General features: G+C 40.0%; 1 protein-coding gene across 1 annotated transcript; it reads left to right on the forward strand.

Annotated features, from left to right (window-relative positions):
* Window positions 1–5,551: 5,551 nt before the first annotated feature.
* LOC105909442 (centrosomal protein of 55 kDa-like) lies at window positions 5,552–11,974 on the forward strand. The gene is made up of 6 exons (XM_012838072.3): window positions 5,552–5,580; window positions 5,779–5,929; window positions 10,321–10,763; window positions 11,025–11,096; window positions 11,447–11,572; window positions 11,652–11,974. Exons 3-6 carry the CDS (start codon window positions 10,323–10,325, stop codon window positions 11,865–11,867), a joined length of 855 nt encoding a protein of 284 aa, XP_012693526.2. The 5' UTR covers window positions 5,552–5,580; window positions 5,779–5,929; window positions 10,321–10,322; the 3' UTR covers window positions 11,868–11,974.
* Window positions 11,975–15,944: the final 3,970 nt, after the last annotated feature.

The following is a 15,944-nucleotide window of genomic DNA, read 5'->3' on the forward strand; positions in this document are numbered from 1 at the left end:
CGAACTGAAGAGACCAATTGACCTCTGAGGAAGTGTCGTCACTTTGTAGTCCAATCGTGAGAGTGACCGTCGTCATTTTGTATGCTGCGGATTAGCATTTTTGCTTTAAGTATCATAACATTTCATAAGAAACCGCAAGGTGTGAGTTAAAAGTTGTCTGTAAACATGGATACCAATCTAGAGTCCCTCATTTTTCACTGCTTTAGCATATCAGTAGCAACATGTTTATTTTTACGAGATAAGACAGTTACAAAGACTGACTGATAACTACATATGTACCAGAGCCTTTTTTTTTTTTTTTAAATAGCGCAGCAAGATTAATACAATTTAAAGAGGACCCTTTCACCATTGCAACAGCCCAGCAATGGTATAGCCAATTAGTTTATGAATTTGAAACGGTCAATGACTGGTTGGCTGTTCTGAGGCAGCGAATATAATTAATCAACTGTAATCTCACTGTCCCTCAGATGACACCTTTCACTGCTAATAGCGATCTTGAGCATTTCTGGCAATTAAAAGCACTTTTCATGAACTTACATGAAAATTATTTGAAGGCTTGTTCTTCAGATGAAAGCAACTAGCAATTTCAGAGAATAATCTGAAGCACAATGGGAAACAAAAGGTACCTTGTGTAACTTGTAACTTGTTTGCTAACATGGGAATGCTGATGTGACATAACTTCTTGACAAATTTACAGTGTCTAAAGTGCTTACAGATTTAGAGTTGTTTTGTGATTGGCTGACCTTTCAAACTAGTTTTCCATAAATGTGTTCAAAGGCAAAAAAAATTGTGCAAAACCTCATAGGTCACCACGCCAGAGAGGATGAGGGACAATGAAGAATACGCTATTAACATAATAAATAACCAAGTATTTTGACAATCTTCGTTAAACGATTAGAAAAGGACTTGCATTTTGGTGGTACTTAGGCTACTCATTGATTCAATTATTTACTTTTGAGACATAAACTAAGCATTTTGAGAAAGTTTATGGGTTTTTGCAGGAAGTCAATTGTCTGATGCTGTGTGAAATTATTTCAAGAAATGCATTTACTGTTTCGAAGATAATTCGAAGGATAATTTTAAAAATGAAAAGTGACTGAAAAAAACGTCATGTCAAAAAAATGTCATGTCGCCACACTATTTTGGTGTCAAAATTGAAATGAAAATAAATGGCCTATTGCAAAATTCATTTGAATTTGAATAAAGAGGCCCAAAAACATTAAACAGTGTATCATTTGTAATGTCTCATTTGTAAGGTTGCTGAATTTAAAGAACCGGTCCCTAAATATGCTAGTTGTTATCCGTTTCATTTGATGTAAAATGCTTGTGTCTCATTTCCTCCAAGAGAGGCACACCCGGGAACCTTAGTGACATCCAGGGACTGTCTGTAGCCCAACAACCAAAAAACCAGAGCAGCCAACACAAACAGGACATGTCCCCCACTTCGCTCCACTCTTCCCCTTTACCATGGCTAGCTCAAAGTATCCCAAAGAACAGGCATGCAATTGTTTACGCATTCATTTAGAAACATTTCCATGTCCTTCCTAAACTGAAAAGTAAAAAGGAAGGGATCCTTGGCACTGAGGTAGTCTTCTTTTTCCTGGACAACTGGCCAGGAACTACGATGCATAGTCTCAGCAATAGCAAGGTTACAGCTCCGATATCTATGGTACACTTGTCTATGGTGTCCTCGACATCGCCCATACTGAGTAGTGTTAATGGTGACTATGTTTCTCCGGTAAATGTCCAGTGATCCCGATTTTCATTACAATACTTGGTCTGGGCCACTGTTTTAATATCCTCAAACAACCTGTGCTTTTACAGATCCGACACACTATGCTCTAACTCCAGTTAATGACACTGATCCCAACTTTACAAAACTGATGTGTGCTGCTCAACACAAACATGGAGTTAAATTCTGCACATGTGCAGAACAGATCGGACAGTCATATTTGGCCATGACCCATGATGGCTGATTTTAGAAAGCTCAGAGTTTGAAGTACACTACTTTCAATCTCAAGGTGATGTAATGATTCATGGGGATCTAAATTCAAGAACTGGTGGAAGATATAATGAATACATCTGGTGACAAATTAACTATTGAACAAAATATACACTCCCCCACACCCCACACATGCCCAGAGACCATAACAACAAAACAAGAAATGCATATGGCACTGCTCCTGTTCTGTCAAAGCCTGCGTCTGTAGGCTACATTGTCAATGGTAGGCTAAGGGGGGACTCTGGATTTCCCAATTAAAGAAAACGAACATTTTTAATGAAATGATTAAAAACACAGATCCCACATTCCAGTTGGCCATCCTAACTTTTCGATTTTCTTCTTAATGTAGGTTATTTTCCTGAGATATGGAACCAAAGGAAATAAGATTGCCAGGCAACGCTAAAGAGTTTGGCCCTATACACTTCAACCCCAGGGTTTGAGATTTAGCTTTTCTACCACTCTGGTTATAATCAACTACCGTATGGCTAGCCCCACTATTGTTACTGTATATACAGTACGCATGCGCAAACATCCAAAAGAAGCTGATCTCCCGCCAGTTTGCCAAGCCTTTTCGTCAAGGAGAACCGTCACGTCATCAAAAGTAAAATACTCTCACGCCATTGGATTAAACAAATTGCTTGAAAAGCTTGACTTCCATTCCAGGCATTATTGCTGGGCAGCGTAACGACCACAAGAGGGTAGTAAGGGCAAAGCTTGATTCAAACAGTAATATTAGACTCTAAATGGAGAGACAAGGGCTATGCTACATATATTTTCCGCAACAATATCGCTCCAATTCACGTCTATTTTTAGAATTAGCTCGGCCTTGCTTACCCTGACCGCACGGCACGGCACGCCACTGTTGTATGTTATGTCATTTTATTTATGATATGTTATTGTAGTATGCTATTTATTTACAGTAGCCTAGGAACTGACAAAGCTAAAAATCTCCCTGGTATAATGATCCTGACACCATTAGTCATCAGCAGAGCCATGTAGAGACTCTGGTCCATGGCGTTAATCATCAGGTTCTATCGACGTTCACCTATGCGCTCCTTCAACCTTTGGTTACTACTAGCAGAGGATTGAGGCAGAACAAGAGTGTTCTAAAATATTTGCTACGGCTGAGCCTGATATTTCTTTCAACGGTGAGTGGAGAGCGAGCTGCTCTACGGTGAATTTACTTAATTTTGTTCATTTTACAGTACGTAGTTAAATATAGGGTTTTGATGTTGGTAATAATCAATCAGTTAACAACGAAGGGAATGAAAAGCACAACTGTTTTACAGGGTGGCAAGCTAATTTGTTGTTTATATATGAATATTGGTAGCTACCACACCAGCTAGCTTGAGATATCCATTCCTCAAAAATCTAGCCAGTAACATTAAGCGTAGACCCAACAAAAAGGACTAACACACAAGCCTATATACATCATAAATAGCCTTCTTTTGTTGGCTGTATGATGTTATCTTATTAACGTTTAAAACGATTTTTTTTATGTTTGTCAATCTTAATGTAACTTATGTTAGCAAGCTAGTGGTAGCTGCCTAATTGATCCTACCTGTGGAGCCTTTGTGCTAGCTCAGACTAGGGCGATATACTATTTTTAAATGGGTTATTTAGACAAAGTTAGCTAGCTGCATGATGTTATGTTTAACACGTTAACGTTATATGTTGTACTAGCTCAGACAAGGGCGATATACTCATTTTGAATGGGTTATTCAGATAAAGCTATTGCTAGCTAGCTAGGTATCATTGACAGTTTTTTTATTCAGTCAGTCTATTGAGTTAGTTACCAGCTTGTGATCCACCAGCACAGTCTTTGTCACCTACACTCAAATGGACCTATCGTTTCAGATGAACCTGCACACCAGAGATGTTGAAGAGCGAGCCAAACTGCTTCAGGCACTCAAAGCTGAGACAGAAGATATCAAGAATAGGCTGGTGACAGTCTCTGCTAGGTGCCATGAACTCGAAACCATACAAACTTCAGACTTACAGGTAATGTTGGGTAGAGAGATGGTGGGGGGGTGCATGAAATACAGAATTAATAGTGGATAGAAATGGAGAGAGCCAGTATTCAAGGCATTGGTTGTAGAACAGCTTAGTGGATATGTAGTAATAAAGTAGAGCAATGAAGCAGAAAACTATGTAAATTATGGCATTTGTTTAGCCTGACGATGTCATACTCATAATTCTAGTCAGAATATGAGTCTGATATCGCTCCATTGGGCTGTGATTATGGGGCGTGTTTTAACCAAACCAGGAGAAAAAATGCCTCTTCGCTCAATTGGTTACCTACAACCAATCAGAACAACGTAGTATGTGACCAGGGCCAGCTGATAAATTAAACTTTTACCGGATCCCGTAGGAAGGAAGGCAAAAACATCTTTTCGATTGACAAATGCCTTAATCGCGTTTCTCTGTTCCTCTTTCAAAATGCATGCACTGTCAATGTCTAAATGGACTCGAATCTATACATTTCAGCTCTCCAGCGGCAGCCATGTTTGTTGAATAACGAATTCAACTCGTGTGTTGGTGACGTGCTTGATTACGTTACTGTTGATCATCTGTCCATCATCGTATAAAGCCCGCCTTGACAATTTGATTGGTCCGGCAATGTCTGTCCGCAGATAATTTCTCCCCAATGGAGTAATGCCAGACCGAACTTCCCGACTTCAAATGTTGTGGGCGGGGCTAAGTTCGGTCTGGTATCCAGGCTAGCATTTGTTTATGATGGAGATCATTTCCAAACACTGTTAATGACTTAAGAATATAATAATCAAGTGCCTTGTATTATTAATGACCTTATATGAATCATGTACTTATGTAAGCAGGAACATGGCTTTTCTTTGTTTCTGCGAGTGTGTAACTTAGAATATTAGGTGCCACTTTGTCTGCATATGTACAAGAGCATGTTTAGACCAGAAGTGATAAGAAGGGTCGAACTGTGCTTCTTCCGACCTTACAAAACTTCCATCCGTGCCTCGGACGTCAGAAATCCACCACGTGGTTATCCCTGCTGAACACTAAACTTCTGTCTATATAAACCTTGCGCGATGTGTTTATCCTTGCTTCACTTTCAGCCTTGTGCTGGGAGTGAGCCCGATTGCAATTGTTGTTTGTCTAATAAATATACTTATATGCATCTCCGGAGTCCTGAGGTAACTAGGGTGAATTTTCACCTATCAGTGTATATTACGGATAAATAGGCTGGCTGCGGCAGCATCCCACAGTGGATGTGGTCTTGAGTGGGAGGGGAAGAAAAGACAGAGTAAGCTGTTTTGTTGTGTGCTCTCCACGAGGTGGCAATGTTGTGCTTGTGTTTAAATGAGGAACTGATCATTCCAGTCAGGAGTATTGTTTGGAAAACGCTGGGCATGATTCTACATTTCAGAGGTTACTGCAATATTCATATAGCAGCATTTTTTCTTAAATGTCTATATTCGTTTTAAGGGTACATACGTGATGTTTCTGAAACAAGGTAAAACAGTGGTCTTTTTGGTTTATTATTATTATTTTTGTAGGTCTATAAGCCTACATCTGATGTTGAAACAGTCCAGGAGCTCCTGCGAGATGTGAGTGTGATAGCATTTTCTACATGGCGATCTCACAAAGCAGACCCTCTGCTGTCTGTGCTTTTTACAGCATCTCCATGTTTGAAGTGATGTGGTCAGTTTCTGAAGAGTACCTCTTGAACAGCTTCCCAGTTCAGTGTCTCTCTGCTGGTATCCTTTCTTTTCCCCTTTCTTGCTCTCATTTTGCTTGTTGAAAAGGCCCTGGAGAAGAATCAGCAGTGGCTGGAATACGATCAGCAGAGAGAGGCCTATGTCACAGCAGTGTTGGCAAGAATCCACCAACTCGAGCCACAGCAAGGTCTAGGCATCCAACAGCAGCAGCAGCAGCACAAAGAACCTGATTCAGAAGGTGATCACCAGTTAACCTTCACAACACCACTAGTTCATCAAGCCTGAGGTTGATGGAAAACAAACTAGACGTAGACAGCATGGAAAAATACATACAAGGAGCAAAAGGCAAACACCCCTTTGTTTTTACCCACACAAACAATGTTTTGACGTGTGTTTATAGAACTCAAACAAAGTAGAGAGAACTCTGAAATCCAAATAATAATTTAACTTTGAAATATTTTTCACTTTTAAATGCCAGTATGATACCAACCCTCCTGAAGGCGAGGTGGTTTTTGTCAACTCAAACCTAATGAATTGGAAAATGATGTGAAATTTCAGAACATGATTACTTCAGATAGCTGTGCGAAATCTTTAGTTTTTACAAACTCCATTCAACTGATTTTCTTAGCTCTTTCTTCCCCTATTTGGACCAGCTACCTGTGTCTAGACTCTAACCCGATTTTGGGCCAATTTAGAGATCCGAAATAGCTCTTCCAAATGTTGGTGACTCCTTAAGAACCGTACATTCATGTTTTCACAGCCCGTCATTAAACAGTATCAAAAGGATAAATTGTGATAAAACCAACTTCCTGTCCTCTTTTTAAATAAAAAAACAAACATGACTTTTAGGTTGTCAAAAATTGAATGTGTTCCTATCTAAGTATGTTTTTGCATAACACATCATAGCTTCAAGTTACAGAGGGGTTTAGTTGAAATGTATTCATTTATCCAATCAGCATAGCATGGCAGTTAGCGTAGAACTTTAACCGTTCATTAAAAAAGTCATTCAAAAGATTCAAAGGGAAATAAAGAATCTTAAATACTTTTAGTATGCACCTGTATAAACATTAGCCTACTAAGCTATATGCTAATGGCCTTGAATAAATTATAATTGATTTGAATTGTGAAGATTTTATATATTGAATATATTGAAAACAAAACAATTTGTGCCGTTAGAATCAACACGTTAATTTTAGCGATTCATTTTAAATATTAAATGCGTTAAAAAAATTATGCAATTAGCGCAGCTGCCTGGGTTTTTATTATTTCTGTTATTATTTTGTTTTGTTAATATTTCAGTTTTTTTATTATTTCTGTAATGGCTAAAATATCTAAATAAAATATTATATAATAATAAAATATGATACTACTGGGCGTGGGAGTCATTGGGTCCAACACCAGTTCAGTGCTACTGGGTCCAACACCAGTTCAGTGCTACTGGGCGTAGGAGTCATTGGGTCCAACACCAGTTCAGTGTTACTGGGTCCAACACCAGTTCAGTGCTACTGGGCGTGGGAGTCATTGGGTCCAACACCAGTTCAATGTTACTGGGTCCAACACCAGTTCAGTGCTACTGGGTCCAACACCAGTTCAGTGCTACTGGGCGTGGGAGTCATTGGGTCCAACACCAGTTCAGTGCTACTGGGTCCAACACCAGTTCAGTGTTACTGGGCGTAGGAGTCATTGGGTCCAACACCAGTTCAGTGCTACTGGGAGTGGGAGTCATTGGGTCCAACACCAGTTCAGTGCTACTGGGTCCAACACCAGTTCAGTGCTACTGGGCGTGGGAGTCATTGGGTCCAACACCAGTTCAGTGCTACTGGGTCCAACACCAGTTCAGTGCTACTGGGTCCAACACCAGTTCAGTGCTACTGGGCGTGGGAGTCATTGGGTCCAACACCAGTTCAGTGCTACTGGGTCCAACACCAGTTCAGTGTTACTGGGCGTGGGAGTCATTGGGTCCAACACCAGTTCAGTGTTACTGGGTCCAACACCAGTTCAGTGTTACTGGGCGTGGGAGTCATTGGGTCCAACACCAGTTTAGTGTTACTGGGCGTGGGAGTCATTGGGTCCAACACCAGTTCAGTGTTACTGGGTCCAACACCAGTTCAGTGTTACTGGGTCCAACACCAGTTCAGTGTTACTGGGCGTGGGAGTCAAAGAAGCAGCAGCTGCAGGCGCTCTACTTTTTATACCAGTTTGCCATGTCAAGATCTTAACTTCTATATATTTCGGTTGGTTAATGACCAGTGGATCATCTTTATTTTCTTCAGTTGCATCTTGATCTGGAGAGATCAATATATTCATTATAGTAGTTATTCATTTGAATATAAGAATGTGATTTTATTTATTATGTAAAAAAATCATTTAAAAAACAAATCAAAGAATGTTCCAAAGTGCCTATCTATCTGTCTATCTCATCCTCACTGATGTAAAGTGGTAAAGTCGACTCAGTCTTTGAGTTCTTACTCTCCCTTTTGCCATAGAATATTGATGTGTTTATTTTCTAAACACTGAAAAGGGACAATGTCATGTTATTATTGGCTGTATAAGGAAGTGAACACAGATACATCTATATGGACAACTACATATGTGCATTTATGTGGGGGCACATGCAAAATATGGATGTATTTCTATCATGAACGGGTGACTACCAAGAACTAAACATACTATAAAATATTGTTATTTATCATGTTACTCTTAGGTTTAATTAAGGTATGTAGTGAATTGTGGATTTACTGACATTTCAGTGGCATATTACTTACAAGCATGACAACATGGAAACCTCAAACATAGCTATTTCATCATTTTACAAAATAAATATTACACGAAAACATAAAAAATTGGATAAATAGGAAATCAAAACTTAGCCAAGATTGTGAAAATAATTTTTAGTTGATGAAAATCTCCAGGATGGTGCACTTTAGACAATTTTGGGAAGACAAAAAAATATGGCTGCCATGAATGTTGTCAGTTGAGGAAAAGAGTTTTTAAAAAGGCGGTTAGGGTTAGTTTATGTGATGAAATATTGGTAAAACTATTGGTTGCATTTACTTCATCCCTTTTTACAAAGGGGATTTTGAATTGGTGTGTTTTTTTTGTGTTTGTGATATTAAGGGGAAAAGGGTATGTTACCCTGAAGCAACACCATGCAATAAGGGTTAACGCCCATTTCTTTGTTGATTTATTACTTCACTGAACATAAAAGCTTTTAGAATGCATATACAGTAAGATGTTTGGCCACCCCCGACATAGGGAGTGAGAATTCACTTGTTTCCCATGGTTGCTTTGGGGTAACACGTTTTTTGTGGTGGCTTAGCCAAAAATGAATAAATATATAGTATAAAAAGTATCTGAGAACAAAGCAACAAAACATGTATTGTCTGGATACCCCAGTGAGTAGGACTAAGGAGTTATTGGAAAGATCCAGCAGCATAGAAGTGTGTGATCTTGAAACCTGGCACACATGTCCCCTAATGTTCTTACTGTGCCAGGCCAAGGAATGACTAGCTCTAGGCTTCCTATCCCTGTGCCATCGCCTCATTTGTGTTATCAGTACACCAAGAATTTCACTGGTGTTTAAAAACTAAAAACACCTTCAATGATGAGAGAAAGAGAAAAGCCTGTTTAGAAATGAGCTGGAGGAAAATGGTTAGTGGCACAGCATTAACAGCTTTAACAACCTATTTGTTAATAAACAGACAGGTATTTTAATAAAAAAAATCATAACTGCCTTGAAATTGAATTTATATACTGACAGCGGCGGACTTAGCGACCTAGCGATCTCCCTGCGATCCATGACTCTCCTCCTACGAGACACCTGCTCTAACGTTTATTCCAAGTTCCGTGAGTCTACTCCAGCGATCTTCCTACGTCCCGTGATTCAGCAACTCCAGCGATCTTGAAGAAGAGATTCGTTTCTGGTGTTAGACTTTTGCTTTGTGTTAAATCAGATTCATTCAAAAATTCTAGAATTCTGTTACTTATGGTCACTTTGACCTCTTCCCTGTGCTTTACATTTAGTTCATTAATTGAATAACATCAAATGATAATACCTGTAATGAATTTGATGAAGTCTTTGGTTTGTATGTGCACTGTTGAGGCAGCAGAATGGAATACTGTTGATGTGCCCCGAACCCCAGACGTACCCTAACATTGGCAACGCATTTAGCCTAATTCTATTTTTTTCCACAGCCATATCACAATTATCAGTAGGAGCATAATCATGTAATGCTTGAATGCAGTAATATGTAACACTTTTAATCTGTTGAAGGTTAGTGTCATCATTTTTAAGTCTTAATTTGTTTCCCCCAAATTCACCAGAAGTCACCATTTAAGGGCTTATTTAAAAAAGAATGTCTGTACTGTAGCCTTCTCGGGTTCACAATTTTATGCTTCATTTCCTATTTCAACCGCCACTATGTTTGAGTGCAACCTGTTGTAGTTTTGTGTTGGCGTGGGACTGTGGCAGCGAGACCAGAATTTCACCAACACACTCCCTAAACCCCCACCCCCCTCCCGCCACACACACGCACTTACACATGTTCAATGTTTGCATATTGTAATTATGTGATGGCCAATCTAGTGACTAATTGTAGCTCAAACGTTTTACATGTTTGGACATGACAGAGATGAGGGAAGCACAGAGGCAGTATGACGAGGCCCTGCAGAGCTGTGAAGAACAGCTAAAGCAGGAACTTCAGAGCATTTCTCAGACGCAGGCAGAACTGGGCCGAGTGAGGAGGGAGCTCCTTGACAAAAAGGAAGAGGTTTGCCAAGTGCAGATTCTGATCCAAAGCAAGCAGAAAGATCTGGACCAGGTGCAGACGTATATCAAAGACAAGCAGGAGAAGCTGGATCAGGTGCGACACCAGATGAAAGAGAAGAATGGAGATTTGAGTGAAATGCAGAACCTTCTTGACAGCAAATGGAGCGAGCTAGAACAGGTGCAAAACCAGCTCCAGGTCAAGCAGTGTGAACTTGATCAAGTGCAACACTGCATCAGGGACCAGCAGAGCCAGATGAGTCAGATGCAGCAGCAGCTGAAAGACCAGAAGAGAGAACTGAAGAAGGTGAATTATAACATACAGTGACGTTTTGATTTGACAGTATCAGTATTTCCTGTAAAATGTTCCTGTGTTAAGAGAATACTTGCTACACTACTCTCTCCTGTTGTCTTTGTAAGAACTGGTACCACTGAACCACCAAAAAAGAAGATGATTAATAGCCCATACCTGCCCTCAGGCCCTGTGTCGCCTCTACAGAACTTCATTGCGTTCAAATCAGCTCATTTAACATTTCTGTTGCTTTGAAATACTTATTTTTGTTTGAAGGGGATGCAGCTGCAAGAGGTCTTGCAGAAACAGCATGAGGAGCAGACCAGGATTGCTCTCCTAGAGAAGCAGGTATAGTAGCTGCACACGGCATCCCTCAGTGCCTTTGGCATGTCCTTGGAATCCCGCCTGAGTATCTCATTATTAATCACTTAATTGAATACAACCCCACTGTTAAATAGAAACCATAGGTTGGGTCTAATCCCCTTGTGTGCGTGGCCCAGTAATGCATTTGGGCACCTACCCTGGGCAGAGCTTCAATTGATTTTGAACTGTTGAGCAAATTAACCTCAGAAAGCAGGTTGATACCACTGGTTGAGAGCCACGGGTCTTAACTCACAGACTATCTCTTCACATTTACATCCTTTCCTTAAAGGACATTTCAGTGGCTGTATTTGTGTCAAAGAACCTTTTGTCTCAAGGTTTCACACTTTACTGAGGATGTAGAAGAGCAGACGCATGAGAAACAACATTTGCAGAGGCACCTTCACAAGGTTTTAAAAGATCTGAGCAAAGCTCAGGACTACATCTCCAAATTAGAGGACAAGGTTAGTATGTGTATGGCCTATTTTGTTGTCTATAAGGGTCTATGCTGTTTTTACCCTTTTTTTCTGAACTTTTCCTCAGTTGGATGAAGTTCAGAGTACAACTGGTGCCTGTGAGGAAAGGACCGATCCTGGGCCAGAGAAGATAGTCAGACAGAGTTTTCAGGAGCTCAATGCATCACCAAGAGTGGCCAACCCCCTGGATGAGAGCTTTCTGGAGTGTCCGAACTGCAGAATCCAGTATCCAGCTAGTCGTCATAGGGAGCTAGTGACTCATATTGATGAGTGTTGTGGATGAAAGTCGTCATAGGGGGCTAGTGACTCCTATTGATGAGTGTTCTGGATGACCGCATGATGCAGCATATTTCAATTATAACAAGACAAGTTTTAGAATACATTCATGTATGTCAGGTTTGTAGTTTGTAGTGTACAAATTCAGATTTTACTCAAGTTCAAGAAATTCCTTTTATGTCACTTGCAAATCAACATAATTAAACATTATTAAATATATCATTTTCAAGGAATGTTTTATGAAACTAGAAGTTTTTTGAAAATACCATTAGGTTTGTATTCATCTAAATACATGTCAATGAATCTAGTCTCTGGACACCTGTGGTTTGTATTCATCTTTGGACAATTTCTTCTAACGCCAGGCCAACTGTGACATTTTGCAATCCAGATCAATGGCTCAAACAAGATTGCATGAGTAAAGCTGTGTACTATACTATTTCAGGCCAAGGATTAGCATGACCTGGTGGGGTCTGGGGGCAGGAGAGGTTCCTGATGAAATGAGGCTCAGGAGAGGACCGTGAGCCATGGTGTCAGAGAGATGGATAAGTAGCATTAGCACGGCCCTTACCATGAGTGGATGGGTTGAGTGTAGCATTAGCACAGCCCTTACCATGAGTGGATGGGTTGAGTGTAGCATTAGCACAGCCCTTACCATGAGTGTATAGAGAGTGGGGGTCAGCCCTATGTTCCCACATTTCTAAGGATTTTTTTTCACTGACAATTTAGAAAATTAGGCCCTATGTTCCCACAGACCTATGTTCCCAGATTTATTTTTAAAAAATTAGTCCCGATGTTCCCACAGCCCTATGTTCTAGGGTTAGGGTTAAGGTTAGAGTTTGGAAGCTAGCTAGCTCCTTCAAATCGCCAGCTACGGAATGGTAAACCCTTAACTACCAGGCAGGGGTAGAAATGTGGGAACTGTAGGAACATAGGGCCTAATTTTGTAATGAATATTAGAAATGTGGGAACACAGAGCTGTGGGAACATAAGACCTAATTTTGAAAAAGCTCTTAGAAATGTGGGAACATAGGGCTGTGGGAACATAGGCACGCTCCCAGAGAGTGTAGTATTAGCACAGCCCTTACCATGAGTGGATGGGTTGAATGTATGGAGAGTGAAATGCTAATGAGTGGAAATAGTGTGAGAACTGTACGGGGCGTAATGGGTTTGAATGGGTGAGAATGTTTGTTTCATAAGGTTGAGACTGCACTCAAGACAAACTAGACTACTGCAGAACTATACTGTAAGCAGCAAACAAAGCGTTCATTTGAGTTGACAGAATATTTGCTTCAGCAGTATAAAAAGTTCTGCATAAGTGAATCAAGTTTGATAGTTAGTATGATTTGAGTTATTTTCACAAAATAGAGTTGAAATTCTGTTCAAGAAATGGCAGTGTGTTTTGTCAACAGGGTTTGTCCCAGACATAACATAATACAATGAGACAACACTGAACTTGTGACATCTGTTGTGGCATTGACACAAATTAAATTGTCAAGTTAAGGAGCGGTTGGAATGCAGTCTATGTTAATCCAAACCCGGGAAGTCCCCAATGAATAGCACAAGGAATTAAACATCTTTTCCTGTGCCGGGCAACTTCTCCCTCCCTTACCTCTTCCTCCGTCTATATATCATATTGTACTATATCGTTGATACTGATCAAGTGACCATATTACTTGTCGTTCTCTTTGGGTGTCTAACGTGACCTTATCAAATTATCACATTTTATAAAGCTGTTTGAGAATAACTGGAAAGTTATTAGGGATGTACGTAGGTCCTATATCAACTCTGTATGAATGTGCCCAAACAGATAGATCTGTTGGAATAAGATTAGACAACTCTGTATGAATGTGCCCAAACAGATGAATCTCCTCGAATAAGATTAGACAACTCTGTATGAATGTGCCCAAACAGATAAATCTCCTCGAATAAGATTAGACACACCATGTTTATGTTCCCATGCCCTGATATCAGCTTTGGTGCCAATAAGAGAGCCCACCGATGTCTTATACTGTATTTTAATATAAGTATTAAATTATAGTTTGCAGCTGTCAGAAACACTCATCAAAAAGGCGTAGCAATGTCTTCCGTTCTCTATTGCCTAGAAAGAGGAGGGCGGATAACAAGCACAGGCCTGTCAGATCGAGCCCCATCTCTGAGCCAGTTGGGATGTGATCTGTCTCAATCTCCTTCAATCTCCTGGAGTTGTCTCATCGCCTTCACATTTTTTTAACATTTATGCTATATGATTAAAAAGCATTTTACAGAGCTTGACTGAAAAATGGTTCATGAAGAACTGCAATTTTAATACCTAACAAGAACATTAGAAGTAATTATTTGGATTGTAAAACGGGGCATAAATCTCTGAAAGGAACTTTCTTAATATGTCTAGATACTTACAATGTCTCAATACAGACCTTAACTCTATAAGTTAGTCTCAAACTGCAATTCACTCTCATCACCTGTCAGATCAGAGAGGTCAAGAGGATCATCTTTAATTGAGAAGGCCCTATGTACCCAGTCTCCATGCAAGACCATTGACTGTGGACCCTTCTAGTCCTGATCATCTCTTAGTTTTATTATGAGGAACCCCATCTTCCTCCTCCCTGTCCTCATACTTGCATAGAACAGGTGGAGGTTTCCGTTTCCTCCACTATCTCTCTTCTCCATCCTCAGAGTAAAAACCTGATACATCCTTAATATGTAATGTATCAAAATTCTGCATGATGTACAGTTGCACAGCCTATTCAGCCAATTTGTTTTTGTTTTTAGATGTTTGAAGTATGGGGTTAGGCAGTGGTCATGGACATCATATTATAACTTATTCTACTGTCTCAACTGATCTCTTTATCGGTGTATCAACTGGAAGTCAGACTGTAGTGCCAAATCTACAAGTGACTTAGGAAAAACTCAAATGAAAAAGTTGAAAAGCCTTTGTATTCATTGTTGCACAGCTGTGAAATGTGGATTACAGTAGGTCAAGTAGGATAGTACACTTCATACACCGAGGTGGTAATTAGTATCAGTGAAGGAATCTCAAGATTCTGGCAAATTAGGGCCAAGGTCATGTGAAAACACTAGCACAGACTGTTTGCTAAACACCTCTGATCTTTACATCAGCAACACACAGGCTAAGAGTGGCAGCTATGGATTTCTTGGCACCAAAATAGGCTGCAGTGATTGCCAGGTCTACTTTAAGAACACCAATATTACTTATTGAGCTAATGCATCAGTAATCCCTTCTAAAGATAAACCAAACAAATCCTGGCACCAGCACAGTGCTCCTACATGTCTGTCTGTGGCAGTCTTTGGTAAATTGTGTGAAGCCTTTTAAGAATTATGTACATTCTCAAAATGGATGGATGTTATAGACAGGATGTGTTTTAAGTTATTGTCACATTGTCTTTGCACTGTTATAGCTGTCAGAAGAGTTTGGGTCACAAAGAGCCTACTGAAGCAGCTTGTGTTGAGGTTACTCCCACCTATGTATGGTGTTATGTTCTGGTAATATCCTTCTGTCCAATAATTGTAATAGATATTTATGCTGTATGTAGTTGAAGGTTTAAGAGGGAGTATACTTAAACAGGCAAATATGATGAAGTATACTGTATCTGCATAGTTTGAATAATATACAGAAGGAAGGTGTCCAGTGCCTTTATTATTTTTGATTGACTGAAAATGGAAAAAGCAAGACTACATCACCTTTCCACACACAAGTCATAGCTCACCAGATACACAGGTCATTATCTGATGATGGGATTATTGAAACTAAAATCACAAGCAGGTTTAAAAGGTTAAGAAAGCTCAAAGATTTATGGCTATGATGTCACGTCCATTGGTCCCACCCTTTCTTATGATCCCCTTACCCAGAAAGCCAGTACTTTCTGTCTGCTAGTCCAGGAGAGATTCCCGGTTCCTTTTGCTCCCAACAGAGACAGATTAGGATGATGCTGCGTGGAGCGCCAGGCAGCCACTGGGCGTGAAGTGCTTCTTATTTCATGCTTCATTGTTTGCTTTTCTTTTTAAATGGTACTCAAGTGATGTATCACTAAAGTCTGTGGGAGTAGCGAGAAGAACATTTAAGAAA

This window comes from Clupea harengus, chromosome 13 (genome assembly GCF_900700415.2).
Source record: "Clupea harengus chromosome 13, Ch_v2.0.2, whole genome shotgun sequence".
Lineage (NCBI taxonomy): Eukaryota > Metazoa > Chordata > Actinopteri > Clupeiformes > Clupeidae > Clupea > Clupea harengus.